This window comes from Corapipo altera, unplaced genomic scaffold (genome assembly GCF_003945725.1).
Source record: "Corapipo altera isolate COAL_440 unplaced genomic scaffold, ASM394572v1 1b, whole genome shotgun sequence".
NCBI classification, from domain to species: Eukaryota; Metazoa; Chordata; class Aves; order Passeriformes; family Pipridae; genus Corapipo; species Corapipo altera.
In genome coordinates this window covers 13,762,338-13,776,983 of record NW_020884881.1, presented here as the reverse complement: position 1 = coordinate 13,776,983, position 14,646 = coordinate 13,762,338, and the positions used below count along the sequence as shown (strand labels likewise).

Here is a 14,646-nt window from a genome sequence, read left to right as displayed (position 1 = left end):
AACCACATTTTAGAGAAAGTGATTAATCAGGGCTCTGCTCACTGTGCCATCTTTAATCTTAGACCAGGGAAGTAAAACATCATGAGTGCAGAATAAGTAAATACTGCCTGAACAATCAAACTGAGCCAAACCCAGAGCCTTTAATTGCTGAGGAGAGGTGTAATTTCTGATGAACTGCAGAGGTGCCGAGATTCCTGCACACAGAAAAGGATTAAAACTCTGCTGCAAAATAGATCTTGCAGGAGGAGTCAAAAGTAGGAGCTGAATCTGCTCTAGTTTCAAGGAGTGGGACTAACCCCTTCTGTCTTGAGAGATTTACAGGTGACGTCTCTGTTACATGCAGCTGTTTCCACAGGCTGTGAGAGGCACAGGTGTTATTGTGTGAGCTGAAGAAAAACTGCACTTTCTTTCAGTTCAGTACTCTGGAGGACTGGCTCAGATTGACTGCACATTGTGCCTGTGCTTGGGCAGATGAATCCTCACTCCTGTGAATAAACAAGGGCTGTGGTGCAGCATGTGGTGTCTCGTCAGCTACCATTCTTTGGAGAAATTCTGGAGTGAAAGAGAGGCAGAAAAAGCCAAGATTTTATCACACCTTTTTTATTTGTGTGTTTTTTCCTGTAAAACAAGATTAATATTTCCTTTCTTTCAGAGATAGAGGGTGTTTTGGTGTTGTTTCAGGTTGTTTTTTTTTTTTATTGTAGCTAAAAGTTTCCAAAGTAGCCTGATATCAGTTGAAAACAGATGGTGTTAATTCAGCATATGCATATCATACTGATAAGTATAAACTGTTCTGAATTTTTCTCACCAGTATTATCTGGCCAGGATTCTTGAGTAGACTGCAAGAGAATTTAAAGTATGTTCTCATTGACTGGGAAAATATTCTTTATAATCCAGTAAAATTTTCCATAGATGAAATCTGAGTTTCAAATAAAATATATCATTCTGACTGAGGGGAATGACACATAATGATTTGTGTGATACATGATGAGAAACAATGTATTATTGATTTCTATGAGTGGATGAGCCCATGCTAAGGCTATTTCATTACATGCAGAAAGATTTATTCCAAGATTTTTTTATTTGAAGATAAAGCTGAGTGATGTTTTTCTCTATTACCACAAATAGCTCCGTGATTAACAAAACCCAAAGCTAACATTTAATATTTTGGCTCAATATCCTTTAACAGAGCTGTTTTCAATAGAGAATCACATTGCCTCTGTATCAGAATATATTACTAAGATACAGTTCTTTGTCATTATTTAGTTAAATATAAAAATGGGCTGTGCTGGAGGCAGAGCTCATCGTGTGCTAACAATGTCTGTATCTTAACCTAGCCCAGGCATCGAGTTGTCCACTCACATCACAGAACTTTTGATAATTTTCCACAGGTTAGACAGATAAGTACTGAGTATTTACAGTCTGTTTTTATGTAAAATGCCTTTAAAAATGTCAGTGAAACAATAGAGAGGAAAAAAAGAACAGATGATTGATAAAGAAACACTAATTATGTTGTAGTGTAGCATGCAGTGTTATAGTATTGTACATAGTCACTATGAATCTACAGGCTTTGTCTTAATCTTGTTAAGCAACTGCCTTAGAGGAATTCTGGCTTTGCCATTAGTCTTTCTCCAGATAGTGAACCTTTCTCTTGTCCAAACTACTGTTATGCAGTACCTAGACTGCTATATACCTTATCCTCTGTTTTCTCATTTGTTTCATAATCTTTTGGGTTGTCAAAGCAGAATATGGTTCAGAAACCTCCTCAGAAATTTTCATGAGTCGTGATGAAGATAACGTAGAGAAAAAACCATTAATTTTAATCCTTTTTGTTTTAAACAAAAATTGGACTATCTCCTTAAAAGTAATTTACAAATGACAAAATATTTTAATTCACAGACAAAGATATTTATTTCGAATTCTTTATTAGAATCAACCTTCAGTCCTGGACTAGCACTGAAGTACTTTAGCACTCAGAGTGCTAACTGGAGTTGATACTGTGAAAACACAGTATTGTAGAAATGGTGGAATAGTGTTTTCTTTTTGTTAAGTCCCTTGATATCTTTTAGTATATTCATATATAAATAAAACATTTAAGGATATTTAACATATCTTAGAACAAAGCTTATAAAGACAAGCATTTAGGAAGCATCAGTAGGGGTTGCCTACATAGCAGTTATATATTTCCTGCAATGTTTTCAAGCCTTTTATAGCAAAGTATAAATCTGTATTTGTCATTCAAAGAAATTTGGACCATGTTCCTCTGTTTTGAGGACAGGGTTTTCCCCTCTTCTTTCCTTTTCCCCTTTCCCTTCCATTTCCCTATTTTTCCTTCCTTTTTTTTTATTTTTTCAGAAATTGAATAGTGAGAAAAATATTGAGCCCATTTGCTACAGAGATTTCAATGTAGAAGCAATACTCTGACAATTTGACTCTTTCTGTTATCCTTTTCAGATACCCATTGTCTGAATTGATCTGCCAGAGATTTTTTTTCCCCATTGGAGAGTAACTGAGATGCATGTAATTCTGTATACATTTAAAATAATTGGACAGTGAATTTCTTATATAAACTGATATCCCAGAACACCTTACAAAGATAAGTAATATGGTTGCAAAGATAAATAGCAAAGAATAATGGATGGAAAAAGAAATTAGGAATAAAAAAAAGAAAATAATGGTTTTCAAATGAGTTTTAAAGGTTACTGTGAGTTAGCCAGAATTGTTTCCCTTTTATATAAGGCTTAAGCTACAAAAGAAAAAAAAATTATTAGCAGTGTTGAAATGTACTAAGTCTTCAGTGAGCAGGAGAAGGAAACAGTATAGATATGATTTATAGATATTAGGTAAGGAAATTAAAACATAAGCTTGTGAATAATGTATATGTTGTCTAAGATCTTCTAAATGCACATACATGGAGTGTTGTTCCAAGTACAGTATTTAAAATCAAAGTTTCAAAACACTGGATTTCATTTTCCTCACAAACTTATTTTCCACTTATGCTTTCCTGCTGATTTAAAATGCTATTTCTAATTTTTAGAAATTGAGGACGGAATTGCCCCATTGCCCTTACAGGCAAAAGTTGTCAGTCCTGTTCCAAATGAATCACAAATCAGTTAGTCTGTGTAAAACTATGTCTTGTGTGCAAGCAACTGGGAATAACTATTATGTCTGCTCTCATAAAGTAGATGAAACATAGATTTAGATCTCTCTGGAAAACACTGTATAAGGGCCACATATGTCTGTAGTTTGCATATCAAATTTCCTTTAAAATTCTCCTTTCTCCCCTCAAGATCAAAAGAAGCATATTGCCTTTTATGTGTTTAACTGAGGAATAAAGTTGATATCTCACATCACGTCAGCTGTTAGGAAGTGCACTATGCTGTTCCCCTTGCATTTGAAGTGAAAATGGCAATTTCAAGCAATTTCACAGAGAAAATGAAAGGAGCAAAAGGATGGAAAGTACAAAAGTGCTCATCTGAAGAATAAGTGACTCTGACATGAAGGAAAGCAAGAAAAATATGAAAAATTCTTATTGTTTTGGAATAGACTATTTCTAAAAAATTTATACTGAGCCTAACAGAAGAGAAATTTATCTTTACAGGCCTCCAAAAGAGTGGGGGAAAAAAAAAAAAAAAGGAGAGAGAGAAAATCAGACTGACTGGCATCTCAGTGCTACTGTGTAGTGATTTAGAAACTAGTTTTCTGCCTGACTGCTCAGTCCCCAGAGCAATATACTTGCAGAAAAGAAAAAGACAAGAGTTGCATTAAAGGATAGCTCTAGTATATTACTCATGAAGCAGGGTATTTCACTCCCATACACAAGGCCAAACCCAGCTCATCAAATTAATCTTCCATTCCCCTTGCCAGCAATGGTACATAAGCCAAGGCAGTACTGGTTGTAGGATAAGGTTTTACTGATGTTTAGAATATGTTCAGAGCATGTACTAGTCCATTCTCAACACTAGTTGATGAGACTAGCTTTTATAAATATATGTTTTAATATATTTTGCTTACCTTGCACAACTGATCTGCTTCCCTTTACCTGTTTTACCCTTGTGTGTTCACACACTCTGTGGTTCTTCACACCATAAAAGTGACCCTATGTCAGCCTTTGGCAGTGGAGAGAAATTTCTCGGTATTCTTGCTCTAAAGTTTTTTACCAAGAGTTAACAAAGCTGGTCCAAATCTGGTCAGTCGTTACCAAATAATAAAGTCCAGAAAGGTCCATAAAAACTTTGATGAGAAACTATTTCTTTGCACGAGATAAGCTATAAAACATCGTTCAGTACCTTTGCCTCCATCCTACAAGAAGATGCAGTCAAGGATTACATACTTACAATGAAGTAATCTAATACTAGAGTATTATGTTAGTATCTTTAGGAATTAGGTTTCATTTTCAAGCAATTTTAAAGATACTGTTAAATCACTGAGAGGTCTTTAATAAATGATAACAGAATTATATGGATTCTTTCTAGTAAATTAAATGTTTAAAATAATTAAATGCCGGAATCTCTAGCTGTTCTTTCTGATGCATTTCTAAGAATGAAGAGCACATGCTGTAATACTGAGTAATACATTCCAAACCTTTATAGGTAGAATGGCTTCATTACAATTCCAATTTTTACTGTATGTTTTGGGGCTTTGGAGGGATTGCATTTGGGAAGGTTTTTGTTACATGAAAAATCCAAGCTGTGATAGCTGGAACACACAGAGCTACAACACAGGCTTCACCTTCCATTCCATTGCTGCCTTAACAACATGCATTAGTCCCCACTTAAGTGATCTTTCTTCCTGACTGGGAGAGTAATTTCTATCCCTTCACTACCTGGCATCTTATCAGATGCAAACACTTTATTCCCAGTAATTTCTTTTAATACATTCATGTTTGTCTCTCAGACTGATGCTAGTCAGTAGTGAGTTTTCCAAGCACGTTTATTGACTGCATGGTCCTTGTTTGAAGACAAAAAATATTATTTGCATTGGTTTTTTGGTAACAGAAAAACACAGTACTAAAACAAATTTATGTTTTTTCTTCCCAATATAAATATCAAGTAAAAGTAATTAAGACTTACCTTTTGTGAGAAAGCAACTGAGAACTACAGGTTATCAATACTTTTTCAAGAGCAAGTGGTAAATCTTCCTGTAATGCTTATTAGTCTAGGATTCTTTAGATATAGACAGAGATATAAAAACAAGATATGGGGTTTTTTTATAAAATGGATAGTAGTCTGACACTGGGCTTTATTAATCAGCAGCTTAACTATCATCTGAAAATATTAATTACATAAATTTTTATAGACCTTTTAATGATTTTGTTATTAATAGCACTTCCCAATATCAGTGACCATCTGTGACTGCTCGACCATCTGCGATTGCTATTTCAGTTCAGGAGGGGGAAATAGCGGTGTTATTACACTGATTTTACAATATAAATTATTAGCCAACTAGACCTACTGTAGATGATTAATTTGTCTTTGCTTATAAGTACACAGTGAGCAAGAGAAAATTAGTTCCTTTGATTTGTTGGCACAACGTGGGTTTGGGAAATGGCCATGGGAAGCTGAAAAGATTAAATTACTTTTATTGCAATCTAAAACATGCAAAAGTTGATGGAATTTAGATGAAGAAAATGAAAGAGATGAAATGGCACTTGAAAAGATAGCGAATGTTTCTTTGAAATTCCATGGTAAATGATTTGCTGAGTATTGTAATTTGCTAAAGCTAGGCAACAGGTGCAGAAAAAAGGGATTATCAACACCTTTTTAAAAAACTTTTACAGTTTGTTGATGCCATATTAGAATAAACAGAGAAAATACTGATTTATAAACTCCTAATTAAAATTAATCTTGATGACTTCTTATCTGAGTGAATTAGTATTTATTTTAAAAGAAATTACATTTTTAATTAAAAACTGTTAATGCTTGCAGAAATGCTGCCCTTGCCTGCAAAGGCAGAAGAGTGAATTGGTTATTATTTTTTTTATTCATCCCTTATTAAACTCAGATAAAATGCTTCCATATTTTGCTATCAACATGTCTGCATTCTGTAATGACTGAGCTGATTTTTTTTTTTTTGGTGTATATGTGTAGATCAATCCATTTTCCTTTGCTGAGACAAAATTTCTAAGAAGCTATTAGTGAGATAGGATACAATTTCAAAATAATTCAGGTCCCACTTCTTAATCTACCTACATTGTGTGGAACCTAAACTTATTTCAAAACTAAAAAAAAAAAACTTTACAAAACCACTAGTAATTCAGGGTACAAATTAAATTGCATCTAACCAGTTACACTGCTTACTGTCCTAGTTGATGAAGAGAAATTGGCACCTCAAAAAAATGACTCATCAGCCTAAGGCAGATATTTCTCCTAGATCAGGGGAGAAGTCTGGACATCTAGACAGAACTAAATTTCTGTAATTTTATATTGTTTAACTTTTTTAAAGTTTTAAACTAGCTTTCTAATTGGAACAAATTTCACTTACAAAAGTCTTTGGTGAACTGAAGAAAGCTCGTACCAGTTTTGTAAGCATAAGGATCTCCCCTGAAAATACATATATTTTGCATCAGAGGTGAGGCAAAAATTAAAAGATTATGTAACAACTGCTGTTGTACTAAATATGTTGGCACCAGAAAGTCCCACTTTTCTGTCTGGATTTCAGTACAAGTTATAGCTGCTTTCTATATTCTCAGTGTCTGGCTCAGAGTTATCTATTTGACTGTACAGATTATACATAAATTTAGATATAAATGTGTATATATGTATATTTTTAATTATACAGACTTTTAAATTAAATTTTATACAAAAGGGAGTTGTATATGTATATGTATTCCAATCCCACATGCACATGCATTGAATATGTTTATGTATAAGCATATGGAAATTAAAAAAAACGTAAACAAACAAAACCCAAAAACCTTAAACTACAGTCAATTCAATTTCAAGAATATAAGGTAGATTTTTCAATTGTAGGCTGAACAAAGTCCTGGTGAGTGTCACCATTATTTTGCATTAGGTTGTTCATCTTCCTGGCCTTTAGCAGGCTGACAGCAATTTTTCTTGCCATTTTCTGCTGCTTATTCACAGATACGTCAAGCTTTCCTCTCTCTTAGGGAAAGTATGTAGTTAAGATATAAAACCATTCCATAAAAAAAAATTAAAGAACTTGGGATTAATTTGCCTCCCAAATAGTGATTCAGTCTTGTTTCTTCTATTGCAGTCAAAAGGTCTTTCAAGCATAACTCCATCAGGCACTCAGAAGAAGGTGAAGAGGACTCTGCCCAACCCACCTCCAGAGGAAGCAACAGCAGGAACTCAGTCCCCATATACTTCTGTTGGATCAGTTTCACGGAGAAGGATTTGTAGGACCACCACTATGGCCAGAGCCAAAATTCTTCAGGATATAGACAGGGAATTGGATCTGGTCGAACGTGAATCAGCCAAGCTTAGGAAGAAGCAAGCAGAGCTAGATGAGGAGGAAAAAGAAATAGATGCCAAGCTGAGATACTTGGAAATGGGCATTAATAGGAGGAAAGAAGCCCTACTAAAAGAAAGAGAAAAGAGAGAGCGTGCCTATCTCCAAGGAGTAGCAGAAGAACGTGATTATATGTCAGACAGTGAAGTTAATAATACCAGGTCAACCAGAATAGAAACTCAACATGGCTTGGAAAGACCACGTACTGCACCCCAGACAGAATTTAACCAGTTTATGCCACCACAAACACAACCAGAAACACAGTTTGCCCCTGCTACAAGCCCATATGCTCAATATCAGTATTCATCTCCTGCCCTGCCAACTCAAGCACCAACTCAGTTCACACAGCAATCACATTACCAACAACAACAGCCTTTGTATCACCAGCAGGTTTCACCCTATCAGACCCAGACAGCTTTCCAAACAGGAGCTACTATGTCCTATACTCCACAGGCTCAACCTCCACCATCTCAACAGCCATCATACCAACTCTCATCACAGATGATGGTGATACAACCAAAGCAAAGACAGACCACATTATATTTGGAGCCTAAGATAACAACAAACTATGATGTAATTCGCAATCAGCCTCTCATGATAGCTCCAGTTTCAACTGACAGTAGTTATGCAGTTTCCCAGTTGGGCAGTAAATACTCTACCTTGGACTTAAGGATAGGACTAGATGAGAGAAACAGCATAGCAAGCAGCCCTATCTCAAGCATATCTGCAGATTCTTTCTATGCAGATATAGATCACCACCATACACCCCGAAATTATGTGCTGATCGATGATATAGGAGAACTTACTAAAGGAACAGGAGCACTCGGTTCCAGTTTTAGCCTCCATGAGAAAGATCTGACCAAAACAGATCGACTGCTTCGCACAACTGAAGCCAGGAGAGCACAAGAGGTGTCAGACTTCCTAGCACCACTGCACAGTTCCTCTAGGTTACATTCCTATGTTAAAGCCGATGAAGACCCAATGGAGGACCCCTATGAGCTCAAACTTCTGAAACACCAGATAAAGCAAGAATTCCGTAGAGGTGCAGAAAGTCTTGATCATCTGGCTGGCCTGTCACAGTATTACCACGGAGAGGGCAGCTACAGGCATTTTCCAAAATCTGAGAAATACAGCATAGGTAGGCTTACTCTTGAGAAGCAGGCTGCTAAGCAGCTCCCAGCAGCCCTCCTTTACCAGAAGCAGTCCAAACACAAGAAAGCTTTGATAGACCCCAAACTAACAAAGTTTTCACCTATCCAAGAAAGCAGAGACCTTGAGCCTGACTATTCAAGTTATATGACTTCTAGCACTTCAACACTTGGGGGAATCACTACTAGGGCAAGGCTTCTTCAGGATGATATTACTTATGGTCTTAGAAAAAACATCAGTGACCAACAGAAATACATGGGGCCACCACTGACGTCATCCATTGGAGCAGGCCTTGGGACTGCACTAGGTCCAACAATGAGATCCACACTACAAGATGAAGCAGACAAGTCTTATAGCAGTGGTAGTAGATCTAGGCCCTCATCTAGACCCTCCTCAGTGTATGGGCTTGATCTGTCATTGAAAAGGGATTCTTCCAGTTCTTCTTTAAGACTGAAAGCCCAAGAAGCTGAACCCTTAGATGTTTCCTTTAGCCATGCAGCACCTTCTGGAAGAACTAAGCCCACCAGTCTACCTATTAGCCAAAGCAGGGGAAGGATCCCGATAGTAGCACAGAACTCAGAGGAGGAGAGCCCACTAAGTCCTGTTGGACAGCCAATGGGAATGGCAAGAGCAGCAGCTGGACCCTTGCCACCAATATCTGCAGATACCAGGGACCAGTTTGGATCGAGCCATTCATTACCTGAGGTCCAGCAGCATATGAGGGAGGAGTCACGGACTCGAGGCTATGATCGAGATATAGCCTTCATCATGGATGACTTCCAGCATGCCATGTCAGACAGTGAAGGTAATTTAGGCCTCAGACTGGTATCTTACTATCACAACCAAAATCCTCATTTCTATGCATGTGTCTAACTTTTGTTATACTTCAAAGACTTGTTCTTTTTCTGTTCCTTGGTGCATCTTCTGTGTATCTACATTTTTGGGGTTTGATTTGCTTTGTTTTATTTGATATTTTTTATTTTACTCTAACAGCAGTTTCTGGATGGTGTTAAGCTACTATAGCATGCTCACTGTATTGTCGTTGATTTGCTTTCCTTTTGGTTTGCTTGTGCATTTTCCTTTTCGCTTGTTTATGTCTACTTTTCCAATGATACTGTGTAGAACACTCCATGTACAATACAGACCCTACCATCAGTCTTTATGTGGAACTTTCTCCAGTGACTGTGAATCATTGAACTTTTTTGCAGTAGTTTTTGTTGGGATTTGGACGTATTCTCCCAAATCTCTAAAAAAAACTCTAGTGATTTTATTTGCATGAAGTTTCATAATAGAATTCAAGAACTGATAATTCCATCTCCTGATGCACCAATTTAGATCTGTGTTTATATAGAAATAGTTTGTTCATTAAGTACATATTATATGTTAGCACCATACAGAGCTTAACGTGATAGCAAAATAGCATTCCACATATGGTTTGTTGAAAGCATCCTGTCATGTGGACTTCTGTGCATTCAGAATTGTGATTATGTAAGATAATTTGCCATTTGGATGGTTCAAGACAATCTCATCCTTCAATAAACTTGCATAAAGTATTTTACTTCTATTGGTGGGTTATGCAGTGTAGCTGGTTTTATATGCACCCCATACATATGTCTGCCAAATAAGCACAAGAGTTTATCTCACTTAGGTTCATGAAAGGAACATTTCTGATGTATTATAAATGGTGCAATTAAAAATGCTGCTTATGAATAAGTACAGCAGAATGTTAAAGCTGATGTTGAGTACTTAATAATTGCAAATTATGTATTAGTTTTGTTTGAGTCAGTTCAGGCTTAATATTCTAAATTGTTTAAAAGTCATAAAGACCGTTTGAAAGAAAATTAAATGAACATGTTCAAAATTGTATGCGCTCCCTTAACCTTTTCTTATGTGTATTTACTGCACAATAAAAGAGACTTTGCATGCGCTATATTGTCTGTAAATGGCAATGATTGTCTCAAAAGACACATTTGCATGATTATGAAGTAGAATGGTTTATTTTCCAGGTTTATACTAACCTCCATTCATTATTACATTATTATTTTTTAACACATGCTGAATTTTTCATAAGCATTAGGAAATTTGATCTATTTGCCTTTCTCATACTACATATTAAGGTCTTTGTTCTGTAAGCTTCTTTTCACATTTCTTACATATTTACAACCCCCTCGTGAACTCTGTGTTTCAGGAGAGACTCAGGATCGTCAGCTTTTTTTGATTTTTATCAGAAGTTTAAGAGTTTTCATTGTCCTTAAATTCTTAGCACATACAGTCCTACAATTAAATCTGAAAGCAATTGAAAGGAACTCCCTAAATTGCAACTATATAATTACTCCTAAATAAGTAGATGCTATCATGTATCATCTCAACTTGTGACTTTTAAAGGTCATTCTAGAGTGACATTGTAAAATATGGAGGACTTTTCCTCCTGAAGACTAAGGAGAACAGAACTGAAACAAAAATCCAATTTGTTGCTATTCTAGCTCATACAAACAGATCATAGGGAATTATATTTCTGCCCTACAGTGCAATAAGTTTTGCATATATATTTGTACAAGACATACATGTTACACTTCAGATAAAACATGTTTTCATTTTAAATTAGCCTCTGATTAGTTACACCTTCAGAAGTATTCTAACTCAGTTCACATATTCTGTATTAATCTATGTCACTGATATGTCACTGAACACCAGAGCTTCCCCTTTTAGCAATCTTTTTCTAATTTTTATTAAGATTTCATCTTCACAAATAGTTTATTTCTTGATTAATGAAAACACTTTATGACATTTTTTTAAATATGCTGTCTAATAGCAAATAACCTGTATTGAAAATAATTCATATAATTTGGATGTAAGACAAAGTGTATTCCAAAGAAGCAATTACAGTTCTATAGAAAGTTATGACCTTCTTTTTTCTGGACTGCAGTCTTCTCCGTAGTGCCCTGTTGCCCTGACAATGGACAGCTATCTATTCTGGCATGTTTCATCCAGCCTTTTAACACAGTTTGCTTTGCTGCCTCTCTCTCTCTTTTTTTTTTTTTTTTTTTAACCAACTGCTGCATGGTGTTGATGAGATTTCATTAAAAGAAATCAGTCTTAAACACTGCCTTAGGAAAACTCTTCTTGTGCTACGGCTTGATTTATCATCTTAGGGAACTTTTAAACATGAATTTAAGTCAAAGTATTAAATTTAAATTGTTTTTCTTTTGTTCAAACTGAGAGACATGCTTGAATTTCTGTTCATTTTTTATAAGTCACATGCCAACAAAAAATACCAGAAGAGAACACAAAGAGGACTTTGAGACTAAACCTTTTGTTTTTCACTAAGTACATACTGTAACAAATCTTAAAACCATGCTTCAGCACATAAGTAGCACTGACACTGGGATTCCAAACTTCAAATAGGTTAAAAAACACCTTTAATGACTAAAGAGCACAACATCCAGAGCTTGCCATTGAAAATAAAAAGCATTTTGAGCTTTTGAAATACCTGGTATTTTCTCAGGGTTCCCAATATCATGAGTGCTCTGCTCTGAGCCAGCAAATAGGTCTCTTCCAACCCCCCAGCTGCCGGTTTCCACACACTACTAAGTATGTTGAAGATACTAATTTTCAAGAATGCTGAAGCTAGTACTCAATTTTATGAATATAAATAGTCCTTGCTGGTCAGCTTTTATATCAGAAGACATAAAATGTACCTTTTCTAACCTAAAGAATTTTTTTTTCTACTATATGCTAATTTGGTAATTATATAATAGGGTATATAATAGGATTTAAAAGTTTAAAACTGAGATATGAAGACATCAAGACGTCAACACAGACAATGCCTTGTAATTTTTCATCTGTGGGATTTAAATTGATCATTACTACTTCTCTAATCAAGTTCCTTGGACTCCTCAGCCTGGAGTTCAATATCACCTGGTTAAACTGTTTGGAATTAACACCATGGGACCTTATTGACTGCAGCAGGAGTTTTTTACAGGTGGAACCATCTGGCTGCATACTGTTAGTCTTAGAATAAAAGGATGACCCCTCTCAGGCTGTCAGTGATTCATCTTGGCTGTTCTCAGGTTTCCAGCTGTAACAAATCCCAGCTGAGCAAGCCAAAAGTAATGGTGTGTGGATGTATATGTGAGTGTGGCGTGTGTGTCCATATACACATACATAACTTTTTAAATTTCATATAAAATATACACATTTAGGGCAGTCTGATAAAAAAAGGTAGGCTGGTCTGAACTGCAGTATGGAATTCTACTTTTTCAAAAGAAGAAATCCAGCAAAAGTCATTTCAACTGGGGCAGGAGGAAAAAAAAATATCATTCTTTCAGCTGCTGAGCTAATGACACAGATTGTGATAGTCAGCATTGACATCTGGGGTCAGTAAAATGTATTAGGTTCTTCATGCAAGCTTCAGAAAGAAGTTCTGTCAGGATGAGTTATGAACCAGCCTGATGTGTGCAGGCAGTAGTCAATTGGCATAAATGTGTAAAGCATAAAGGATTTGTATATTAGATCATAATGGTTTATTGAGAGCAGTTGTTCAATAACTAATCACTAGCCAGACAACCATCAACCTTTAATAATGTTTATGGTAATTCCTATATGCTGATCTAAATAATATTTCAAACCATTTTTTGTTAGGTTAAGTTTGTGCACAGTTGTGCAGGAAGAGACTGCATAATATCTAAAACAAGATTAAGAATTTTCTGAAGGCCTGATATAATACAGGGTGTTGTTTTACCCATAAGAAATATCATTTTCCCAAAATCGTATGTATATATTATTTCTCTTTTTTTGAGAGAAATTCAATAAAATAATAATAATTTTGTCCCATTAATTTTTTTCCCAATTACTTGTTAAACCATCTAGATTATGTTTACTTTCACAACTAAATAGGAGAGATTATGCACACTACCATTTTTCCTTTTAAATTTTCTTCTGTGTCATGTCAACACACACACTTGTTGCTGTAGCAACTACTGACCTTATTTAAGATTTGCAATTTCTTGTGGTTTTGCTAAAACAAATATTGTCTTTCTTTGATTTCCAAATTTGTCTTGCTTAATAAAGCATAAAATTCAAACTTACATTACATTCTAATTAACTGCACAATGCTTTGGTTTACACTGATGGGCAACAGAAATAAAAATCTATATATTGTATAGTGGAAATATTATTAAACATGTAGGACATGATTCCGATCCAAATGGAGTGACACCTATGTCAGCTGACCCAATAGTCATTACTATAAATATATGCATTTGCAAAACTGATTTCAGTGAAATGGTGTTATTTGATCTCCAAAAGGGATTTTATACAGATTTAAAACTCTTGCAAATAGAAGCACATTAGACTTGTAGAATTATTGCAGAAAGAACATGCTCACTAACAATCCATACACAAAGGTTCATACTGCAAAATCGGGGGATGGAATTTAAAATGAGAACACTTGCAATATTTCTGCTTGCAATTACAAGAAGTTGCATAGATTGCTTCCTATGTACTTTGATTTGGGTTGATACTAATTTCATAAAGAATTCATAATTTTCCTGCAAATAGTTGTAGATTATTTCCAAAGTATTTTGAACCAATATTCAGTTCAGAAACTTGGGAATTGGTGGAGTTTGGGTTTTGAGGGTTGGTTATTTTGGGATTTGTTTTGGGGTTTCTTAGGTGGTTTTTTTTTTTAACTTAGTCTACTGCAAAGTAACTAATCTGACTAATTTTTTTTTCAACAAACATTTTAGAGACATGTGAAATCGGCAGTGTATTTCTGAGCTGCCTGAAGGAAGATTACTATAGCACTCAGCAGGAGGTTTCTTCTGTATTTAATATCCATAGGTTTGACATAAACAGAATCTTCTCCCTTTGCTGTATCACAGCTAAATAATACTCAAGTTCAATGTCTCAAGTCTCACCTGTAACTTTGCTTTAGCTGCATGGCAAATTAATAACCACTCTGCATGTTTGCTCTGCACAATGCACATTATTGCCCTTTGCCCAGCCCTGGATCAGAGCATTTGA

General features: G+C 35.5%; 1 protein-coding gene across 10 annotated transcripts in view; it reads left to right on the top strand.

The window, feature by feature from the left end:
* The window catches only part of PCLO (piccolo presynaptic cytomatrix protein), a 339,234-nt gene that overhangs the window by 180,519 nt on the left and 144,069 nt on the right, over positions 1-14,646 (top strand). For all 10 annotated transcript variants that reach the window (XM_027639939.1, XM_027639938.1, XM_027639929.1 and 7 more), the window contains exon 7: positions 7,219-9,427. In XM_027639939.1, coding sequence (XP_027495740.1) covers positions 7,219-9,427 — 2,209 coding nt within the window. The remainder of the gene's footprint in view (positions 1-7,218; positions 9,428-14,646) is intronic.